At 40.3% G+C, this 24,168-nt stretch overlaps 1 protein-coding gene across 5 annotated transcripts in view; it reads right to left on the bottom strand.

The window, feature by feature from the left end:
* ITSN1 (intersectin 1) overlaps positions 1-23,850 on the bottom strand; it is an 80,814-nt gene extending 56,964 nt beyond the window's left edge. For 2 of the 5 annotated variants that reach the window (XM_033146964.1, XM_033146966.1), the window contains exons 1-4: positions 23,713-23,850; positions 5,735-5,794; positions 4,665-4,757; positions 1,776-1,839 (exon numbers count right to left, since the gene is read on the bottom strand). In XM_033146964.1, the coding sequence (XP_033002855.1) occupies positions 1,776-1,839; positions 4,665-4,757; positions 5,735-5,762 (185 nt within the window). In that variant the 5' untranslated portion in view covers positions 5,763-5,794; positions 23,713-23,850. Of the gene's footprint in view, positions 1-1,775; positions 1,840-4,664; positions 4,758-5,734; positions 5,795-7,534; positions 7,559-23,712 lie in introns of those variants that run through there. The other 3 variants (XM_033146968.1, XM_033146965.1, XM_033146967.1) reach the window with 3 other exon arrangements.
* Between the last annotated feature and the right edge of the window lie 318 nt (positions 23,851-24,168).

Raw genomic sequence — 24,168 nt, 5'->3', positions numbered from 1 at the left:
TAACTGGGGTAATATTGGAAAACTAATAAAAATGTATTTGGCAAAAAAGAAAAGAAAAAAGAAATGTTTCCATAGGAAATAACTGAAATCATCAGCTCATTGTGTGAACACTCACCTAACAATAAATTTTCTGGGGACATGTTAAGTTTGGATAGTAAAACCTGTGTGTAACTGAGTTATAATGTAAATGGTCTTCCATCAATGCAAAGTGTGCCCAGAAAACTACTTGGAAACCCCTAATTGAGGTCCCCCTTGTCTCCAAGGACAGACAGGGATGTCAAAGAGATGCCAAGTTAAAACAAGACAACAGTACAGACCAAGTGATACCCACTACTTTCCTGATGGTGAAGAGGGTAAGTGTAGAAAAGGCCAATACACATATTGGGTTGAGCTGTGTCTCTCAAATGAAATGAGTGAATGGGCTCAGAGCAAATGTCCTAATTTCTGGCTATGCTTCTTCATGCTACTTCATGCTCCTTTCCAGGTAACATTTTCACAAGGATAGATCATAGCCACAGCCTACAGAAATGGTCACGGAAAACCACAGCAATCTATGGCAATTAATTCAGTAACATATTTATTTATGGACACTGCTCTGGTGGTGTCTTGTATCTACCATTTTCAATGTTTGAAATGTAGCACATTGAGCGATGTGTCTCATTTCAAACTGCAAGTGTCATAAATTACCATATTGTTTACTATGATTAAATAAAACCTTTGCTTTCATTTGAAGTTCAGGTTATCAATTCATTAGCTACTCAGGAAAATATAACCTGCTTGGTCTCAAACAGCACTACTGAAAGTACGTGGAACTTTTGTTAGCTATGAATGCTCTCCAGAGGGAAGGATACACCCAACAAGTGGTTTTCAGGGAGTACAAGTATCCTAGTAAAGCAAAACTCCAGTAATCCAGATTACACCTACTTAAATGCAGTTACTGTCTTCAGAACCATTACAGTTTGATTCGAAAGCCTACATAAGACACTTCTTAATGGATTACTGGCTTGCTAACTACAAATACTGTAAGAGGCCAGTAAAAGAATGATTCAAGCAATAGATGCTGTACGGTTTGTTAGTTCTACACATTTTACAATAATTTTAAGAACGTCAACATACATTGTAAAAGTATGTACGTGTGTGTGTGTGTATAATTTCATCTTAAAGCACAACCACCTTTCACATCACCATGGCTGTCAAATTTGTTTGCAGTATCTTTGATTTAAAACAAGGACTTTTGTGACACAGCAGTCCTTAGCAAATATGTTATGTGCCAAGACAGAACTTTATTAAGGCTTCAACAGATATGCATATTTCTAAGGTAATTACACAGAAATCCTAAAATTCAATAAATAAAGGCAGTTTGCAGGTCAGAGCTTATGCTTTAGGTGACTTGTTGCTCTTCCCTAGACAATGAAAAAACTTGCATGTGCAGTATAGAATTTCTTTCAGCTTCTAATTTTAGAATCATGCTTCTACTTATTCAGCAAGTATTTCAGGTGGTTAATTTAAGGCTGCCTACACAAAGATATCAGAATGCAGTTTATCAACTGCTGTATTAATGTTTACCACTTATTTCATTTCTTCATTTCAATTAGTTCTTTGGACTAAAAAAAATGGTTTCACAAAGGCCTCAAAGAGAGCCATTTTGACAAAAGTCCTTGTCTTGAAGATTAAAAGTGCACTTCGAATAAAATAGATGAAATGTAACTGTAGAAAGTCAATATATTTGCTTGTGCAATTTTTGTCTGAAATGAACTCCTGAAATTTACACTTACCATATCTGTGCTAAAACTGGTTGAGGTAACCCAGACTGGAAAAAAAAGTTTCTGGCTTGATCACCTGTCAGAAAGGAGGAAGTATTTCAAATGGAATGTCTCAAGAATGATAAGAGAACCAATGTACAATAAATAAAGTTTCTAGGTTGCACTTTTAGAGTGTTCAGTATATTGCCAGTTATCCTTACACCAGGGATGAGGAACTTGTAGCCCTGTTTGTCGCTTGATTAACTCAATCATCCTTGACCCAGGGTTATCCTGGCTGGGGCTAATAGAAGCCCCTACCTTTTACCAACCACGTACGGTAGATCAGTATTATATAAATTGGAGGCAGGGGAGATTATGCCATTGAGCAATCTGCTCCCTTTTGCCTTCAAGGAGCCTCTACCTTCAGAAAGAACCCTATGTCAAGTTCAGTCTGGCCCTATCCATCAATCAGAGAAAGAGCAGCTGTATGGTGCCTACTTACCTCCTACGTGCCAGAAAGGAAACTTGGTTCCAAGTTAACTACCAATTGCCCTGGGATTGCAGGGCTGAAGGGAAGAACTCTCTGGCCCACCCTTAACAAGAGGAACAATGGCCGGATTATCAGCAGCACCTCTGTTGTCCAAGCAAAACCAACAGCAAGGGAAGAACACTGTGGCTCAACTGGATGTAGTTGTCTGATTATAGCTCTTTATTCCTGGCAATGTTAAACCAATACTCTTTTACCTCTACTTCCCTTCCCTTGCATACTTTGTGTTTTTAATTTGTAAGGTTGAGGGACAGGTCTATATCTCATCTTTATTTATGTGAACTCTTCTGGGATACAAAAATTATAAACAAATAAAGAGGGTGTGATTTGAACTGAGCATTTCCAAGTCCACAAGTAGGCCTCTTAGCTACAATGCCACACTAGCTTTAAAAAATCCACACTACAGCCACCGAAGACTACATTTTATTAGACTAATACTGAGATACTAATTAGACTAATTTGTTCATGTCCCCTTTAATACATTTCAATATAGTATCTCAGTATTGTTGTTGTTCACTGAACGACTGAACAACAACAATACTGAGATACTATATTGAAATGTATTAAAGGGGACATGAACAAATTCTGAACTGCACATTACTACAAACTGAAACATCCTCACTTTAGTTACCAGGAAATTCACACTGCATTAACATCAGCTTAGATAAAAGGGAAACATATGGTTCCTGCTGTCTCTCCATTGCAGTAACTCTTCCTTTATTAGAATTATGTGCCTTGTGAAAGTGAGAAAGCAAACACTTTCTCCACAGTCAAAACAAAATAAAAAATTCCTTCCAGTAGCACCTTAGAGACCAACTAAGTTTGTTCTTGGTATGAGCTTTTGTGTGCATGCACACTTCTTCGGATACACTGAAATAGAAGTCACCAGACCCTTATATATAGTGAGAGAGTGAGGAGGGGTATTACTCAGAAGGGTGGTGGGAATGATGGGTGTGGAAAACCTGTTGATGATGACTGTTAACGACTGCAATTAGTCCTAAAGGAAAAAGCAAGGGGTGAGATGGCTAAAGATAGCTTTGTCATGTATAATGAGATAAGAATCCAATGTCTTTGTTCAGACCAGGTCTCTCCGTGGTTTTGAGTTTAGTAATAAGTTGCAATTCACAGAAACTGTTCTTAAAACATATGAATGACGATTTCTCATAAAACTTGGATATGCATTTATGTTCTTTTCATTCAAAAATGTGTGGCTAGAAGACACAGCTGCACAGAAATGAGGCAAAACTGCCAACTTGTGACATTTTGGGGGATAAGATTTAACCAGCTATGGTCACTCTGTAAGTCTGATCAAAACCTCCATTCCTTCTAGAAAAAGGCAATAAAAATGATCAAGGGGGCTTGAGCGACTTCCCTATAAGGAAAGATTAAAACATTTTGGGTTATTTAGCTTAGGGGGGAAATGTGAATAAAGGGAAAATATAGTAAAGTTGTATAAAATTATGAATGCATACAAAACAGGAGATTCAGACTAAACATAAGGGAAAACTCCCTGATAGTTAAGAACTGTTCAACTATGGCACAGACTTCCTCGGATAGTGATAGACTTCACTAGGAGTTTTTAAGCAGAGACTGGATGGCCATTTGTAATGGATGCTTTAGTTGAGATTCCTGAATTGCAGAGGGTTGGACTAGATGACCCTCAAGCACAACAACATGAAGACAACGTTATTCCTCTTTGGTTTATCCCTGTATATAGAATTAGGAGGTACACTACCTCTGAACATTTTACTACTGTGGCTAGTAAGCAGCACTTGTATTGAAGAAGCTGAGGTGCAGCAAATAGAAGAAACATTGGCTGATAGGGCCAAGGGAAGTTGTGGTGGTGCTTGCAGAACCAATTGTTTGGCGGCACCAACCATCATTTTTATATTAGCAAACTGCCTCACTTTCATACTGCATCTGCTCCTCCTTTCTGCAGCTTATGGAGAACCACGCAAGAGGTAGATTTGACAGACAAGAATCAAACATTTCCCCCCATGCACAAGAGAGTCTGCTTCTCTTTTATTTAATAATATTATAATTATTCTAGAACTTAGATTCCAGTATGAAAAATAGGAGACAATCTATTAGCTAACTATACATATGATAAGAATCACAGAAATCGCACAGCAATGAGTTTTGTATTTTTCCTAACTTCATTTTGGCAATGCATTTACAAACATTTCACTTCAACCATATATTTTTAAAGGACTGGTACGGTACTTCCTTTGCTTCTCCTTGCAGTCTTAGAGAACAAGTAGCATTGCTAAGTTGCCTCTTGGATGCTTGATCTGGGGCAGCCCAATGAAAACCTTAAATTGCATGATGGTGTGTATTATCGCAATGGAAATTACACATGACAGCTATGGCATTACCAGTGATAAATCCAGATATTGGTTTCAAACTGTGGAACTGTTGATCATGTTTAGCTCTCTCTTCCACAGTTACGGCCCAGATGTCCAGGTTGCCTAATTCACAAGCAAGAGATTGAGATATTGTCAAGAAAAATAGGCTTTACAAATAATGACAGCATCAGCTATTTTCTCAATGTGCTTTGAAGAATCTAAACACTGCTAGACTTGCAAAAAAGCCTCCCACCACACAGTGGCTGAAACAACTACCAGTGCCTCATGGGATGCTGAAGGAAGGAAAGCTCAGCAACTGTTATAGAGGAGAACAATAAACATATATCCTTTGCTGTGCATACAGCAAGCTGATAACACAGGCTGCTAGCAACACAGCTACAGCTTGCTGCTGAAGATTTAGAATCTATGAATACAGTTGCCAGAACCCATTGGCAACCATAAATATCACTCTGGTGATCAAAACAGTAAAAAGATTATTGTATTACAAGAAGATAGTGGTTTAGTCTTTTAAAATGGCATCAGGGTGTATATTACGCTAAGATGCAGCATCACTGTATGGGTTGGTGGGAAGAAGTTGTTACAATGCACACATCCTCTACCCTGTAACATCCCTCTAGTCAGCAGCAGGTACAAAACAAATAGATACTTACTGTAGTCTCTGTTGAACAAGAAGCTAAAAGCCTGATCTACATCTAATTATTGGAAAAAGTAGCTGGCTACCAAGGCCAGTCAAAATGTGGAAGAGTTGGATCAGCAGGTGGGCCCCCAACTAATGTTAGGCATAAATCCCCACCTAAATTGTATGACACAATCTTATCAGACCCCTGGGCACAGGTTGTATTTGAGCAACAAGCTCTTGCTGCCTTTATCTTCAGCCATCCCCTGCATCAGCCTCCCCCACTTTCAACAACCACCCAAGAACATTCAACACATATAAGCAGTAGGGTGCTTTTTTCAACAACTGTAACTACACACTAAGTTTATTAGTGTGTTCAAGCCCAACTACATTTTCCTCATGAAGCTGGAAAGCAAGCATGAACAAGAAGCATTTTTTTTGGGGTGGGGATCCTAATACTTACCAGCAAAAGGTGTTGGAAACTGAGCCATGGTTCAATCACCTTTAACTTGCTAATAGATGCCTGGGGAGTAAAAAGTGGCACATTAAGAAAAGCAGGTATACAAAACAACTCTTTAATTCAGAGGTATTTGCTTACTATCATAAAATTTACTGATATACAGAAAGAGAGAGAATTTCTTTATAAATGCAGAAGTCATGTAAATATAATCAAGACAAAAATGGTTTCCAAATGCTATGAAATATGAACTTTTGATCCCGTCCTTCCTGCCAGAGAAGCCCAGGGCAGTAAGCATAAAATGTTAAAGCAATACAATATTCATCTTTCTTCCAGCTCCCATTTACAACATTGCTCCTTATTTCAGAACCTAGTCGTTCCTGGCTATCAAATACTTACCCAGCCATCTGCACTTAGCTACATCCTTAGGATGGCCTTTTACTTTTACCCTACTGTTACCCTGCCTCTGTCCTCCACTCCACTGGACCCTCTGCCAGTTACCAGTTCAGAAACCTCACTCATTACCTTTGCCTACAGCTCTGGAAAATTTCTCTTTCTGTGTGTAGTATAATCAATATAGACCCCTGTCCATATAATGAAGATTGAATTTGGATCACCAAGTTCTAGAGTATCACATTATTAGACAGAGAAACTGCAAATATAGTGAAAGCAGTGCTTTCAAATATTTTATCCTTAGCCTGGAAAATGAGATACAAGTTTTTCTTACTATGATAATCAGCAATTATGCTCTGCAATATGTGCATGCCTGCTATGACTACAGTACAATGATTTTGCAGTCACCTTCTAATATACTAAATAGCTTTTAGCCATATTTCACTATTTCCCAGAAAACTCAATGGAATTATGTGTGATGTTTAGCAATTACAACATGAAGAATGCTAATAGCTCTTTGTTTTCCCTAAAATCTGATATCCACCCAAATAAAACAAAGAACTTGTGTATATCCCATATCTATCCAGAGGTAAACCCATTTGAGAAAGACATCACCCTTGAGTAAAATAAAGTATGTGGGTTGTATTCAATGTTAGTTCTACTGGCAACAGGCTCGTTGAAAATAATGGACATGACTAACTTAGGTCCATTAATTTTAATGCACCTACTCTGAGAATAAATTTAATGAAATAAAATTGTATTGTATTCAACCAAGTCTCAAGTGGTTTGAGGGAACTGGTGAATCACTTAGGACAAAAGGCTAGGTAACCTCCTAACACACATAATAGCAAGCTTTGGAAAACACATGACTCAAAAATGTAGACATAATAGCCATTTATTTTGTTAACACTCAAGATTCACTGTTCTACAGCAGCCAAAATCTGTTGTAAAACAAGGATAGGGAACCTACTGCCCTCCTAATATTGCCAGACTTCAACTACCATAAGCTAAGTCAGCATAAACAATGGGCTTAGTGATGGATACAACAGCCCAACAACATCTGGAGGACCACAGATTCCATAGCCCTGCTCATAAAATTGTCACCTATGGTTTGAAAACATAAAACCTTTCTTAAACTTTCAGACTGGATGGAATAGTAATAGTAATAATAATAATAATAATAATAATAATAATAATTTATTTCTTGTACCCCGGCCATTTGATACGTTGTCCTAGCCACTCTGGGTGGCTTCCAGTCCTGCCTCTGCTCCTTACTTGCACAACAACAGAACATGGGAAAGGAGAAGCCCAGGTTTCCTTGTCAGCAGAGTCTGTTGACTCCAAGTAAGGAAGCCCTTCAAACTCTCACTAACATAAAATGCTTAAGTACTCCAAGAAATGAATGGCACTCACTCTCACTCCCAAATGCTCCTTAAAGTAAAGCAAAATCTTCTCCTAATCTTTTATAGACTCTGCATAGCTCAGTATACTAATATATGCTAGCCACATTTGATGCCCCCATGAGTGTTGATCATTGTACCCCCAAGGAAAAAGATTGAACAAGATGGACCCTATTCCAAAAATAAATTAGAATGCATAGTAAATTACACAGAGATTACCAAATTACTACCATAGAAGTACGTACAACAGAAACTTAAAAACACACCCATTTGCTTACAAGAAAAGTATGTTTTGCTTTCCCTTTAAGTAGTTAAAGTGAAAAGATTAAAGATTTGAAGAAGTTATAGTCTGAGTGTAATTTCCAGTCTTGCATCCATATAAATCATTTTGATTCAGTTTATTAAGGAAGTTTCATGCAATATAATTGAGAAATAAAAGCCACACACCATGGAGTCTTCATAAGGTCTGGCAAAGGGACAGATTTTTCCCCCCAATTAGGGTTGTTACTAACATTGTCACAGTGCTAACTTTGCTTTGTAGCATAGAAGAATCTTAAGCAAAAATGATGATGTTAAAAAAACATCAAAGAGGGGGGGAAACCAAGCATCATCCTATGAGTGGCTGCTTATTTGGAATGCTAATATTCTTATTTTATACAGCATCAGTGTACATGCTGCTTTACGAATCACAACAGAACAGGTACAAAAGAACACAGTCACCATGAGTTCTGGTCAGCAGTCCACCTGGGTGAGATCCCAAGGCTGGTAGCTGGGTCAGTGAGTTTTATCTGGGAGTCTGCATGAAGTTTACTCAAATGAGCAAACAAGACAGAGCTCAACAGCAAGAATAAATCAGCCTAGCAGGAGAGAGCAAGCACGTACATAATGACAACCAGTACTTGGCAAGATGTCCAGGCCTGGACTGACCTAGAGCAGGACGTTTCTATGGGGCTTTCATCCAACTGCAAGACTGAATGTTAATTGTATGGACAATGTAATGACAATTGTAATGAGACCTCCGGGTATAGGGTGGTATATAAACCATTCATGAACTTCTGGGTGCATAAAACTAGTACAGGTATGCTCATCAAGATGGCAATGAAATGCAGAGATAACAGCATGATAAAACTTAATCTTGCCTTGAGGTGTAGATTCGACTGGTATAAACTCCCTTGGATCATTCAGTGGTGACCATATTGGTCCAAGTGCTGAAAATGGAATAGGTTTATTGGTGTGAGGAGATTATAGGCAAGATGGTCTGCATAGGGATTTGTTTTCACCTCTAGAACTGGGGTGTTCTTGTCTATCCCCTCCCTTTCTAAGGTTTAAAAAAGGTAAACAACTCAAGGGCGATCTCGCCCCCAAATGTCAACAACTTTACCTAACTTCCCTCTTTGGGTGACCTCCACAAAAAATAATAATGATTTCTTGATTTTTGGTTCAAAAAAATAGGGGTCAATCTTATACATGTCATATACACAGAAAAATACAGTAATAACAATCATCTGTTCCTTAGCAAGCCTTAAACATAGGTAAATACAACCTCAGATGAACAACAACACATGACTTACTACGCTGTGTCATGATTTATTTAACAAAAATAAAGCCAAAATGGAGAAGCCATGTGTGAAAAACTAAGTATACCCTTACTTCTTCCATATAAATTAAGAGGATAAGTAGCAGATTGGTGCTGGTAATCAAATGCCCTTGCTTAATTGATCATCAGCAAGTGTGCACACCTCTAAAAAATCCAAAGTTTTAGCAGTTTGCTGGTCTGGAGCATTCAGGTGTGTTTTAACACAATGCTAAGGAGGAAAGACATTAGCAATGCTCTTGGAGAAGCAACTGTTACTGCCCATAAAACTGGGAAGGGTTATAAGGCCATCACCAACTAATTTTAAGTCAATCATTTTAGAGTGAGAAAGATTATTCAAAAGTGAAAAAGATGCAAGACAGTTATCAATCTTCCCAGGAGTGGACGTCTTAGGGAGCTGGGTATCTTTAGCCTGGAGAAGGGAAGGTTAAGGGGTGATATGATAGCCATGTTCAAATATATAAAAGGATGTCATATAGAGGAGGGGAAAAGGTTGTTTTCTGCTGCTTCAGAGAAGCGGACATGGAGCAATGGATTCCAACTACAAGAAAGAAGATTCCACCTAAACATTAGGAAGAACTTCCTGACAGTAGGAGCTGTTTGACAGTGGAATTTGCTGCCAAGGAGTGTGGTGGAGTCTACTTCTTTGGAGGTCTTTAAGCAGAGGCTTGACAGCCATCTGTCAGGAATGCTTTGATGGTGTTTCCTGCTTGGCAGGGGGTTGGACTGGATGGCCTTTGTGGTCTCTTCCAACTCTATGATTCTATGAAATTCACCCCAAGGTCAAACTCTGCAACGGTCAAAGAAATTGCAAAAAAGCCCAAGAGTTACATCTCAGGTTCTACAGGACTCAGTTGGCATGTTAAAGTTCATGACAGTACAATTATAAAAAGACAGAACAAGTATGGTTGTTTGAAAGGGTTGCCAGGAGAAACCCCCTTCTTTCTAAAAAGAACATGGCAGCATGGTTTAGGTTTGCAAAGTTGCATCTTAACAACCATAAGACTTCTGGAACAATGTGCTTTGGACAGACAAGACCAAAGTGGAGATGTTTGGACATAATGCAAAGTACCACATTTGGCGAAAACCAAACATAGCATATCAGCACAAACACCTCATACCAACTGCCAAGCATGTGGTGGAGGGGTGATAATTTGGGCTTTTTTTGCAACCACAGTACCTGGGAATCTTGCAGTCATTGAGTTGACCATGAATTCTTGTGTACTGTACTGTATATCAAAGTACACTAAAGTAAAATGTGAGGCCATCTGCCTGACAGCTGAAGCTTGGTTGAAATTGAGTTGTGCAACAGGACAACAATCCCAAGTACAACAACAAATCTACAACAGAATGGCTGGGGGTGGGGGGAGAATCAAGGTATTGCAATGGCCCAGTCAAAGTCCAGACATCAACCTAATTGAAATGCTGTGATAGGACCTTCAGAGAGTTGTGCATAAATGTCACACAGAGACATAAATCACACTAGACAACTCTGTATGTAGTTCACAAAAACAGTTAACAATAATGTAGAGCATTTCAATACCGTCTGTTACATGAAATCTTACATAATACATAGTACCAAAATAACATGCGCAACTCAGTATCTCAAAGCCAAACAGTCCAAACAGTTCTGAAATAAGTCCATGAGAGCAACACTCTTTGTGTATACTTGTGCTGGTGTGATCCCAACAGAACTGGATTTCAATCTGTATTGTGAATCTTCTTCTGGTCAGCCCAAAAAGGAACTATCCAATGGCAATTCAATGCTCCACCAAATAGATTGGCTCCCACCTTAGAATGGCACTCATATACAAGATGGCCACATCAGACACACTCTCCCAGGCACCACACAAAGCGGTGGCAGTGAGTGAACTTGGGGCTTCTCCTTGCAGCTACAATAAAATGAAGGATCAGATGCAACCTGGGCAAGTCAGAGGCTTCTGTGCTGCTGCCGCCCCAGTGAAAAACACAGGAAGGACTCAGGAAAGTGTCCTCCTCCCCCCACAGCCTGCAGGTAATGCACACACCCACACCACATATTGACACAGCTGCTCATCCTGCGCCCTCCCTCTTTTTCCTTGCATGGCAGCATGGGGACAGACGCAGGAATGAGAGAGAGAGACAAAGCAAGAGTGCAGAACAGGGCTTGAGGAGCCCCACTGGCAGGAAAGACGCTTCCCTCACCAAACCAGCTGCCAGAAGGTAAGCAATGGTGGTGATGGTGCTTCCTGCGGGGGAGATCTCTTCACCTGGGTGGCAGGCACCCTGGTAGGTGGGCGGGCAAGGAAGCATCAAGCAGGTAACTTGCCTCCACCACCCAACCTTTGCATCAGGCTATGTCCCTCCCTCACACACTGCCCCCTCCCCTTGCCTGTGCTCCCACTTCCATCTTTTAATGTTAGTACCAGCACTTTTCCCCCCAGAAAAGAAGCACTAGGAAGTCCACACTGACATTCCAAGCTGGGTAATAATCAGTGATACATTTTTTGCAACTCTGAAACCTAACTCTGGCACCATATTGAATAATGACAGCAGATAAAAGAGGAATTCTCAATTGCTACACGATATGAAGAAAATTTGGCAGTTTTACCACAGTCAAAACTGAGATGTTTAAAAAGCAATGCACTTTTAAATAGTGAACACACTTGTGGGACCGAAAAAAATTATCGCACTTCTGCAGATGATTCAAGGTTGAGGCATGAGTAAATATTAGCAGAAGGGTGAGTAATAAGTTATGATAAATTGTATACCATGTTCACTGCACAACTAGCTGTAATCCAGACTTCCTGGATTAGACACAGTACAAGAATCAAGGTGTAAATAGAAATTAAATTTGTGGCCAAGTAACACAACAGCCTCAATGTTTAAGAGTGCATTTTAGCAGGTATGGCTTCTGCTCCAACCATTTTTGGCCAAAGCAATTCTTACATTGGTAACCTCAAGGCTTGATTACTGCAATGCACTTTATGTGGGACTACCTGCATGCCCGATCTGGAAGTTCCAGCTCGTGCATAATATTGTGGCCAAACTGCTGCTCATAGAATCATAAAATTGTGGAGCTGGAAGGGACCCTAGGGATCATGGGAACAGACTAATGACAGCATGTAACACTGGTGCTTAAAAGTTTGAATTGGCTGTCTAAAGTTACCAGGCCAAGTTCATGATTCTTGGGGGGGGGGGGTCTTTGTTGGTGGTCCTCCACAGCTCAAATGCACAGCTTGTAGCTACTAGAATCTATGCATTCAGGGGGGGAAAGTATGCATTCAGTATTGTGGAACTCTAACCAGACTGAGATTAGCCAGACATCCTCTTTGCTGAACTGCTGGCACATGCAAAGACTTTGTTATTTCACTAGACGTTTAAATGAAGTGCTCAGGACTGAAATGAATTTTCACTGTTCTTATTCTTTGTAAGGGATTGGGTTATAATTTTATGTACATTGTTTAGAAATGTTAATGATTAAGTGATATATAAGCACCTTAAATAAATGAAATGTTAAATAAATACTTTTAGCCACATAAGATACCATCTTGGTGCTGAAGATGAACTTTCTGCATTTTATTAGGACTATTAGAAGTACCGTAAATCCACTTGATAATGGGATGCGGGTGGCACTGTGGTCTAAACCACAGATCCTAGGGCTTGCTGACCAGAAGGTCAGTGGTTCAAATCCCTGCAACGGGGTGAGCTCCCATTGCTCGGTCCCTCTTCCTGCCAACCTAGCAGTTCAAAAGCACGTCAAAGTGCAAGTAGATAAATAGGTACTGCTGTGGCAGGAAGGTAAACGGCGTTTCCATGTGCTGCTCTGGCTCGCCAGAAGTGGCTTAGTCATGCTGGCTACATGATCTGGAAGCTGTATGCAGAAAAACACCGGCTCCCTTGGCCAGTAAAGCGAGCTGAGCGCTGCAAACCCAGAGTCGTCCGCGACTGGACTTAACGGTCAGGGGTCCCTTTACCTTTATAGTACAACTTCACTGGTCTCATATGGATGGCAAGACTCTAATTCAAGAAGCCAAAATGTTTACTTTTCAGAAAGTTGTGTGTGCATGCAACCGTGTACTTCTTGCATTTAACTTGAGAATAAAACATTTAGCAACATTTAATTTTAGAACAACAATTTGTTTTTAGATTCTATAGCAATTTTTCAAGCAAAGCCTTGATTTGCAAATTAACAGCATAATCAAGTAGTTCATTAGTTTAATTACCCTTGCATAAATCCAAAGGGAAGTCTGCTTAATGAAACACGATTCTTCAGCAAACCAATAGCTTCTAAGCTGTTTCAGGCACAGAGCCATCACATGTGCTTCTAACAACTAAGCATGAGTCTTCAGCAGCTTAAAACGATGGGTCAGCTGAACTGTGGATCAATTATAAACCAACACACAAGATCCAGATGGCAGAACAGTGCAGGGAAAGCACTAGCTCTGCCATTCCTACGGTAAGTAATATAAAGTATTGCTGTGCCCCTATCTGAAAGACAGTGACAGCCTAACTTCTGTTGTATATACTCTGGTAATCTCTAGGTTAGATTACTGCAACCCTGTGGGACTGCCTCTGAAGACAGTTCAGAAACTCCAATACAATGAAACATGCAAATGAGCCCTTATTTATACCTCAAACCAAACACACCTCAAAAGTAATACACCCTTTCTCTCCTGGCCATGTCAGAAGAGAGGAGTACAAGCCTTCCAGCAAAAGTAGCTCCTGCCCAGAGGTGAAACACTACTTCATGTACATGCAAAGCGAAGCTCATCAAATCTAAATGTGCAGAATACAGAGAACAGAACCAAGCTTTAAGGAGCCAGCAGCAAACATTAGCTACATATTGTGGTTAAGGCAAAATGTAAGAACAGTCTACTGGATCAGGTCAAAGGCCTACCTAGTCCAACATCCTGTTCTCTTAGTAGCCAACTACTAAGCAGGATTCAAGCACAAGAGCACCCTGCCCTCATGTGGTTTCTGGTAACTGATATACAGAAGCATTATGGCATCCAACTGTGGAGGCAGAGCACAGCCGTCATGACTAGTATCCAGCAACAGCCCTCTCCTCCATGAATTTGTCTAATCTTTTTTAAAGCCATCTAGGTTGGTGGCCTCATGTGGGAGCAAGTTCCGAAGTTAACTGTATGCTGAATGAAGAAGTATTTTCTTTTATCTATGTTGAATCTTTCAACATTCCCCATCCTTCCAATCAATAAAACAGAGCAGGGAAACCACACACATTATCACTCTTTACTGCTAGACATTACAGGAGCAAATGTAAAACAGGTCTAAAGTTTTTGAAGTTACCCAGCATCATTCATAAGATCTAATTCTACCTTGAGAAGCCCCCAAAGTGCCATATAATGAAGCTGTGGTCTAAACCACAGAGCCTAGGTCCTAGGGCTTGCCGATAAGAAGGTCGGCGGTTCGAATCCCCGTGACAGGGTGAGCTCCCGTTGCTCAGTCCCTGCTCCTGCCAACCTAACAGTTCGAAAGCACACCAAAGTGCAAGTAGATAAATAGGTACCACTCAGGCAGGAAGGTAAACTGTGTTTCTGTATGCTGCTCTGCTTCACCAGAAGCAGCTTAGTCATGCTGGCTACATGACATGGAAGCTGTACGCTGGCTCCCTCAGCCAGTAAAGTGAGATGAGCGCCGCAACCCCAGAGTCGTTCGCGACTGGACCTAATGGTCAGGGGTCCCTTTACCTTTAACTAATTCAATTACCAGTACTGAAAACCATTATCTAGCGATACACTTCATCTGGTCCAAATTGGTTTCCAGCACAACTTTACTTACAAATATTATTAATCCAAATTCTATGTTTTACATGTGAAATAAATTCAGACACCAAAAAGATTAAAGCAGCCAAAATATAGTTCTTTTATAACCAGGTTATTATCAAATTCAGTGGTGATCTTTAGTATATTTGTGAAATATTATTCAAACGTAATTAATATTACCAGCTTTCTGCATAATATATATTCTGTATAGACTATGTATTTTATATCCTATGTATACAGGCACTGCATTTTTAGAATATAAATGTGAAAAAATGCAGTAGCTATCTACATAGGGTATGAATTACATGGTCTATATGGGGTATTTGCTACCAAGAATGCCCATGTCTGCTGAAATAAAGGGAGCTGAACACTACAATTAAACTGTAGTTCATTCCAAGCAAGTGTCTTGCTAATTATTCCATACTGTACACTTAGGAGTATCTATCTTAAGGCAATTATCTGCACTATTTTCAACAATATGGACTTGGCTGAGCTATGATGCTTGCCTTCTTAAACTGATTTATCTTGTAAATGAGACATTAGCTGTTTGCCTCCTCTTTGTGGATATTTTAATTGGAGATACCAGATGTTATAGATGGGTAGGAATGGTCACTTGATCTCCTTTAAACTTCAGACAACCCAACTTAGATTACATGCATTTGCAGGGTTGAGAAGTGCTTATATTTAACTACAGCAAAATATAGAACATTTACCATCAAGAATTCATTTCTCTAGTTTGCCCATGTAAGTTATATTTTAGGGAATGATTAACATGAAACTGAATACAATTAAAAGAAGCTTTACATTTTAAAGATTGTTGACATGCTAGGCTGAAAGTCAGATTAAAGGTAAAGGGACCGCTGACCATTACGTCCAGTCATGGACAACTCTGGGGTTGCGGCGCTCATCTCACTTTATTGGCCGAGGGAGCCGGCGTACACCTTCAGGGTCATGTGGCCAGCATGACTAAGCCGCTTCTGGTGCAATGGAACACTGAAACCAGAGCAGCACACGGAAACAGCGCACGGCAAGTCAGACTACACAGCATCTATTCAACCTTACGCACATGAAAAGCAGTTAGAAGGCAGACAGCTGAATTCTTCCTCCTTTATGACCTTCAGCTCTTGAACCATACACTCAGAAAATATGTTGATACCTGCAGTTTTTAATCCTTGTTAGTCTTAATGCTGTTTTTTATTATTTGTATTGTTTTCTATTCTATTTTTGCACTCTACTTTTCTGCTGATATATTGATTAGTTGTACTGTATTTGGAAAGTTTTGTCAGATGAAGTAGAATTATATATATGAGATTATAACTGGTCTGTGGAGGAAGTTCCTTAAAAAGCGGGGTACAATTTTAAATAAAACAAATCTAAACGCAAGGTTGCTAACACAAACTAGCCAATATAACAATGTATAGTTTAAATATTCAGCACAACCACTACATTGGTTTGATTTATTATACTACTGATCTGATTACACAGCTACAGATTTTCAAACAGTATCACAGTAGCTTAAATATTCATTAAGATTACGTTCTCCTTTACATATATAACAAAATATTTTTTAAAAGCAACTGCAATTCAGCCTCAAATAAGATGCAATACTCCTTGCAATCTCTTCATATTTAATGTTTGTAATTTATATTCTGCTCTTAAAACCCATTAAAACCATATATTCACTATGTTCTGTGGATCAAGTATTTATCCATCAGGAGCCTAACCAAACCCCCCCCCCAAAAAAAAAAAACACATTTTCAATTAGTACCTAAAACCAAGTGAAGTTGGTGCCAGACAAATTTCTGAGGGGAATGCTACAGATGAGGTGGCTTGCTTCTTTAACAGCCCTCGCTGATGGCACTACTGACAAAGCCGAAAGAGCAGATCTCAAGCCCTGGGTCAGTTAATATTGGGTGACAGTCTCTCAGATAAAGCCATATAGGGTTCTATATGTCAAAACTAAAACCCTGAATTGGACTTGACAGCTAATTGGCAGCCACTGCAAATGCTTCTAGGCTGATGTAATATGGTCTCTAGGTAAGAGGCCCAATAGGATCCTCACAGCTGCATATTGTACTAGCGGCAGCTTCTGAACAGTCTTCAAGGGCAGCTTCATGTAGAATGCATTGCAATAGTCCAGATAAAAAATTACTATAGCAAGAAGGGAAATGGCCAAGCTACCCCTTTCTAGTAAGAGCCTTAGCTGGAGAACCAGCTGGATTTGGAAACATGTGCCTCCAGCAATAGGTGGAATCCAAGAATACTCTCCCCAAACTAAATACCTGACCTTTCAGAGGGGAGCATAATCCTGCCTAAAACAACTCTCATACCCCATTCCTAGACATGGAAGCCACTAATCCACAGTGCAGAACTTATCCTCAGATATAGGATGAATGGTAAGTGGAATTTTCTTGAGAACTTCTTTTTATTTATGTCTGCACAATGCAAGGCTTTTCCTTCGGCCAACATATGCCATATAGTCAACAACTGATTAGTGTGTGTCCGAATGACTCACACAGTCAAACCTGGAAGTAACCCAAAAATGTCACTAAACGGGTGGAATGGGGGCAGAACAGGGCATGCTTATATGAACTCCACTGATGCGCATAGGGGCCGGGAATGGAATCCCTGTGCGTAATGGTCATTAAATGTCTTTTCCAGATCAAATACAATATTCACATAACACTTGCATCTGTTCAAAATGGATGCCTTTATAGGACACTCTATGAATGTTTTATGTTGAAACATTTTACATGTGCTCTTCGTATTTTTTTACGTTAATGAAACATTCAACAAAGGTGCAAGGATGCTGCCAGGGCTGGCTTTTATGTCACGACAAGCATTTAATGGATAAGTAAAGGTTGCTCACGGACTGCAGAGCTGAAAGCCAGTATACTCTGGCCACCCACACGATGTGTGTGGAAGGGGGTCTGTGTAGGGGAAACAGGGATTAGCAAAAATAGTCTCCACTTCCATCAGCAGGATCCCTCCACTGGATTCAAAAGCCATACATAGACAAAGGAATCTTTCCATCCATGGAAAATGAAATTAGAATCCAACCCAAGTCTAAAAGAAATCTGAAATTAAAAAAATGTTATGCTATGCTCAGGGATGCTCTCACTCACAGGAGTGAATCAACACCATAATAGCAATTATGATAGTCTAATATAATAGCTGTCATTCCTGTTTTGAAGCCAGAGTCTTCATTTATTTTCACTTTATCAAAATCATAAACTCAAAGAAAGAACAAGGATCAGAAGCTACACACCAAGGTACTTCACTATTCAAGCAGTAGTCACTACTACTTCTAATTGAGCATGAAGGCTTTAGGTTATTTTAAACTTTTCATAATTAGCCGTCACCATACAGTTGCATTGCAAAAGGTTAGCATTCTTAACCAGAAGCTGCTGCAGACAAAATATTTGTATGTGGGAGTGGTCAGTGCCAGATTCATCTCAGACTCACAATTCACCTTTAGAAAGCTGTCTTAAGAACAAGGTTTTAAGAACTTATCCTCAGATATAGGTCAGACAGATATTTGTACTATAATACAGAATTGGAAGCCATATACATCTAATAAATATTTCATAATTAGCCTCATATATATGCAAACAATCAAGGTATGCGTAGAGAATTTTACTGGAAAAACAGAAATGTGTAGCTAAATGCTAATAAGCAAAGTTAGAAATGTGTGGTATGTTGCATGTCTACCAATATTGGGTTTAGGACATCATATAAGCACTATTTGGTTTAAAGTACCATCATATTGTGAATTTTGAGCACTATACCAATAAAATTATGTTATAGATTATGATGTTATGTTATAGATTATGTTGTTATAGAGCAGGGGTGGCCAACTCCCAAGAGACTGCGATCTACTCACAGAGTTAAAAACTGGCAGTGATCTACTCCCTTTTTGGGGGTTCAGGCAGGTCAAGGTTGTTGAGCTTTTTTCAGGGTGGAGGTAAAATGTTGAGCTTTTTTTAGGGGAGCTACAGTTGTTCAGCTTCTTTGAAAGGAGCCAATGATCTATCAGGGATCTAATGCAGACGTCCAGTGATCTACCGGTAGATCACGATCTACCTGTTGGACATGCATGTTATAGAGTCTTGAAATATAACAACAAATAAAACACAATGCCAAAGTTTATACATTATGCTAAAGCATAGTTAATGGTCCACCACAAATGCAGAGATTGTGCCCACTCCCTTCTAGCTAAGCAATATATATTTGGCTTAGCAATATATCAAAACCAGGGATCAGAGCATATTTTGTTCAAACAAGCTATGATTGGAAAACCAAGAACAAACCTTGGCTTAACATTGTGGCTCATTCTTTTATCACATCTGGACTGTTTTCTAGATCTATTTACTGGCATCCAACCCTGAGCATCTATTTACTTACAGGTATCCCCTATTGATTCCTTATGAAACATACCTCTGAGTAAATTATTACTTCTTAAAAAGCTCACAGAAAAGACAATTGAAGATTTATCAAGTAAACCTGGAAAAAGCTAATGTTCAACTTGAGTACAACTAAAGAGAGACTCTAAAACAATCAATTCATTTTACTGCAGTTTTAAGCAACACTTTCTCTGTTAACTCTGAAGCAAAGATTCTGGGCTTAATACACTGGTGAAATTGTTCTCAAACAGCTCATCTGTGTGAAAACATGACTGCTGTAAAACTGCCAAAGTGAGAGCATAGAAGTACTAATCATACAAGCTCGAACGGTCTGTGAGCTGCTTGAGCCTAAATGCCAATGGTTCTATGGTTTGAATTAAAGAGGCCTTTAAATTAGACCATTTCCATCTTTTTGTCTGCCTCACTAGAAATAAGCATTTCCTCCACATGACATTAGCAAGCTTTCCCTTATATCTAGACAAAACTACAGTCCCACTTTTAGTTACACAGAAGTGTTGAGATACTGTAATTTTTCTTCCAGTATTTTAATCACACCATTTTTGAAGTACCAGATCTGGAAGTTGGGATTTATTTAAAAAGTAATACTTAGCTATAAACCACAGAAACAACAAGCATGCATTCTCATTTATTATTCCTTAAGTTTCAGGAACTGATGAGAAATAGGCTTTCAGTAACGTTTATCTCAGTGTATGCTACTATGCACATACGTTATACATGCAAACTCACAAGATTTAGAGAGCAGTAATTCAGTCTATAAATCTAAACATAAATCCTAGAGACTAGGATCATAATCCTTGTCTTTACTGAATACTTAGTTTCAAATAAGCATGCATAGAAATGTAAATAAGTTCAAATAAGTTCTATCCTATTTTCCAAAAAGTTAAAAGCAAATAAAAAACAGTAAAAAGGTATACCGGTAAGCAGTCAAAAACAAGTCAAAGAAGCTGCACACACAAATCTCAATTAAAAGCAGGCAGTTGAATCCAGACCGTCATTTAACTCATGTTCTGTTCGTCACGACTAACTTTTCTCACCATTTCAGTGAGCTCTAATGGCAACTGACCTAATCTAGATCTAAACTAGCAGCTATAAATATATTTTTTGAATGTAATTCAATTTCCTCATTTGAGAAGATACATTTTAATAAAAACTCTCAAACAGACTAAATATACTCCGAAGAGTCAAATAGGAAAAAACCAGAGTTCATCAAAGCTGCTAAAGTTCAAGTACTGTATATTCTGGCATATTAAGACAAAAGTTGGGGGTTGTCTTTTATGCCCAGTCGTCTTATACGCCGGAAAATAGGTAACTTCCTAAGTTAAGTATTCACATAATGTAAGAGGAGGCCATCAAAGAAGGGGCAAGGTAGCCACAGAAAAGGCTGTGTGGATTGTGTTGCAAGTTCCAATACATTCAATAGAAATTACCTTTAGAGTAATCATGTATGAATCTCACAGTTACTCTTTTCTATACCAATACTGTATATTAACTTGTTTTATGAAAAATGTTCAATGAAAATATGCTGTTATCCATGCTCTGTTGACAGCTTATTTAAAGTACTTCAATGTATTGTTCAAGCCGCTTTTGAGAACCACTTGGGAACTATAATTTATGCAAAATACAGTAACAGGTTTCCTAACTGAATTGGGTGCATGGAACTTCCAATTCTCAGACAGCCAGACACCAGCTCTCAGTCTTTTCATGGGACAATATCAAGTGTTGGTTTTAACCTTTGAAGTACTAAACAACTTGGGAACAGAGTATCTAAAGAATCTCCTCCTGCTACAATTGATCTGGCTTGGCATTAGGTTACTGGTCCTAGTCATTAGAAGGTAGGTGGTGACCAAATTTAGTGTCCCCTCAATCAAGGCACTCTGCCTCTTAATTCCCTCTCTGGAGAACTTGACCAGGCACTATTCCTGCATTCTTTTTGATGCTATATAATTTGTTTGGGCCTTTTAGATCTTTATATATTTTTATGGTATGAATGAATCTTACTCTACTGTATGTTACAGCTATTTTAATATAATTTTACATTTGCTTTAATTTCCTGTAAGCCACCCAAGCTTCAGCAGTAGAACAGCTAAATATATTCTGAAATCTTGCAAAGTATCCTGTACCATTCTTGCCAATAGGCTTTCCTAATGTTTGGTCCAAGTTTTACTATTTCCACATATTTAGTTCAACATTTTTCATGCTATCAAGTATCAAAGATAGAAAATGGAGAATTTAATTTTTTGCCATTTTCTCTCCTTTTCCCCATCACTAAGCTACCACAGTCATTTCTTAACCAACGAACATGCCTTGTTTGTCTTGTTTTTCAGAATCCATTGCTACCATATTTAACTTTCCAATACCTATTTTCCCCTCAATATTTTCTACAAAGTATATACTAAGAATATAAGGGTCAAACCAACTAATAAGAGCCCTTATTAAAAATAGTTTTCCTGGAGGGCTACTTTGAGACGTGTGGGAGGGATGTTAATTTACTATCACATTAAGCAAACTCCCAGCAAGTTCTGTACATATTTCTCTTTTATCATTGCTGGGATGTGTCAATTGGAAAGCTAGGTAGTACCTCTCAGCAGCCAGCCTCTAAAGCATACTGTGATTCTGCTATTCACTCTAATATAGTTTTTAACATTTTGCAACACACTATTGTTTATAAGTACAGTGGTACCTCCAGTTACAAATACCTCAGGTTACAAACGCTTCAGGTTACAAACTCTGCTAACCTGGAAGAGTTACCTCGAGTTGAGAACTTTGCCCCAGGATGAGAACGGAAATCGTCTGCCGGCGGCACAGAGGCAAGAGTTTCAGGGTAAGAACGGACCTACGGAACGAATTAAGTTTGTAACTAGAGGTACCACTGTATTTAATTTGGGATGCTCTATAAATACCAGATCTTTGATTAGAGTATTAATATCCAACTAATTATCTCTTTGGACTTCAGCATCATATTGACATCTTAAATCCTGCCAAAGGAGCTCTATAAACAGTTTCATAAGAGATCTAAGAATTTAACTATTTACTTGGTCTTACCCTCAGGCATAATAAAATGAACTGGATATACAGTATTTGTCTTTAACAAGTAGCCAAAAAACATTTACTGTTTGTGAATGATGGCTATAAGCAAGAAGTCACTATGTCACATTTTCATGGCTGTTTCATTACTGAACACTTACTCCAGCTGGGAATGCCTACAAGAAGAAATTATTTAATATAGTATTATTGGTAAGCAGCTTGTTCTCGGTAGTCAATTTCCTAGAAGGAAAACACATCTAATATGAAGACTGCCTATAGGTACTGTACAAATGTAATCAAATAAATGTTGCTGTTAAACTCAGAGCAAATAGAAGTGACATGATAAAGACATTGCTTCTTCCAAGGCTAAATGCCAGTCTTTGAAGTGGAGGACATGTTTCCTTCATTACAGGGCTGTGACGGCAAAAAAAAAAAAGGTGCATGGGCTAGACTGCAAGGCCAAACCTCATGCAAAAATCCAGACACTTTTTTTTTGTCAAAGAACGTCACTGACGGAGATTCCTCTTTGGAAACCATGGCTGCCCGCGCGGAGCAATTTCAGCCAGGGACACTACTGTATTAAGTAAGTTACTTCTGCATGCTCCACCTCGGATTCTCGTTGCATCTCTTCGCACCGACGGTCTACCGGCGAGTTTGTTAAAACAGACACGAGACAGAGCGTGTTTGTTAAAACAGGCACGACAAAGACGTCGACAGCTTTTGCAGGCAAGGCAATCTCGTTTGCCCGAGGCGGGTATAAGCTCTCTCTCCCCCCCCCCCCAAGCAGGGCCCGCTCATCACCCCAACCCCTTCTGCTTGCTATATATATATATTTCCCACCTCTAAGAATAAGAGTCAAAAAGATCGAAGCAGGAGAGGAAATCAAAGACGTCGCTATCGGCGTCAGAAGACCAGCATTAAGAGAGATTTTTAAAAATGAATCACGGCCGCCGGCGAAGAGCTCCCGGCACACACTCCGGGTCAATGGTCACGGATCGCCCTCCTCTCGAGCGGGAGGCGCCTGGGAGGAGGAGGAGGAGAGAGGGGCGCCGGGCAATGGAGGGGGGTGGGCCAGGCTATGGGGCGGACTGAGGGAGAAAAGAACGGGGACAAAAATCATACCGTGGGGAGGGGGGGTAGGGAAAACGGGCGGCCAACCCGGAGTAACATTGGGAATAACAACAGGGCGGGCGGCGGGGGGCGAATGCGGGGACCCCGAACAAGGGCAAGAGGGCCGCGCGCGTGCGCTGGGGCTGGTGGAGGGGTCCCTCCCCGCCTCGCTCTCCCCAGCGCGCCTGCGCTCCCCTCACCAGGGTGACCCCCCCGGGCTCTCCCTGCCCGTTGGCGAACCCCTTGGGTCCCCTCCGCCGCCTCACGCCGCTACCTCATCTCTGTCGGGTCTCGGGTGTCCTCTTCACCCCCACAGCAAGGACGGAGGGGCGGCAGGAGGGGCAGCAGCAGCAGCAGCCGGCTCGGCAGCGGTGGCAGCAGCAGCGGCAAAGGCCACCGCCTCCCCGAGACGCACCATCCCCGCCCGTGTCTGCTCTTGCTCTAACCGCCGCCCGCCGCCGCCTCAGAGTCACCGCCGCTGTCTCGGGCGGAGTGGGGTGGGGGAGGCGCGTGTGGGCGGAGAGAGGGAAAGGGAGAGCGACCTGCCCGGCTCTCCCCTCTCTCGCACACCCGCCGCCTGACTGCGCAACCCAAAGAGAGGCGCAAATCCTGAGGCAGCCAACCAAGCCCTCGCCCACCCCAAAGATCCCACCCCTCTCCCGATGACGGACGCTCCCAGCCACCATTAGGAAAGGGGAACATTCCTCGGAGTTGGTCGCCGAAAGCGCGC

Source organism: Lacerta agilis, chromosome 4 (genome assembly GCF_009819535.1).
Source record: "Lacerta agilis isolate rLacAgi1 chromosome 4, rLacAgi1.pri, whole genome shotgun sequence".
Taxonomy (NCBI): domain Eukaryota; kingdom Metazoa; phylum Chordata; class Lepidosauria; order Squamata; family Lacertidae; genus Lacerta; species Lacerta agilis.
This window is presented reverse-complemented; position numbering and strand designations above follow the sequence as displayed.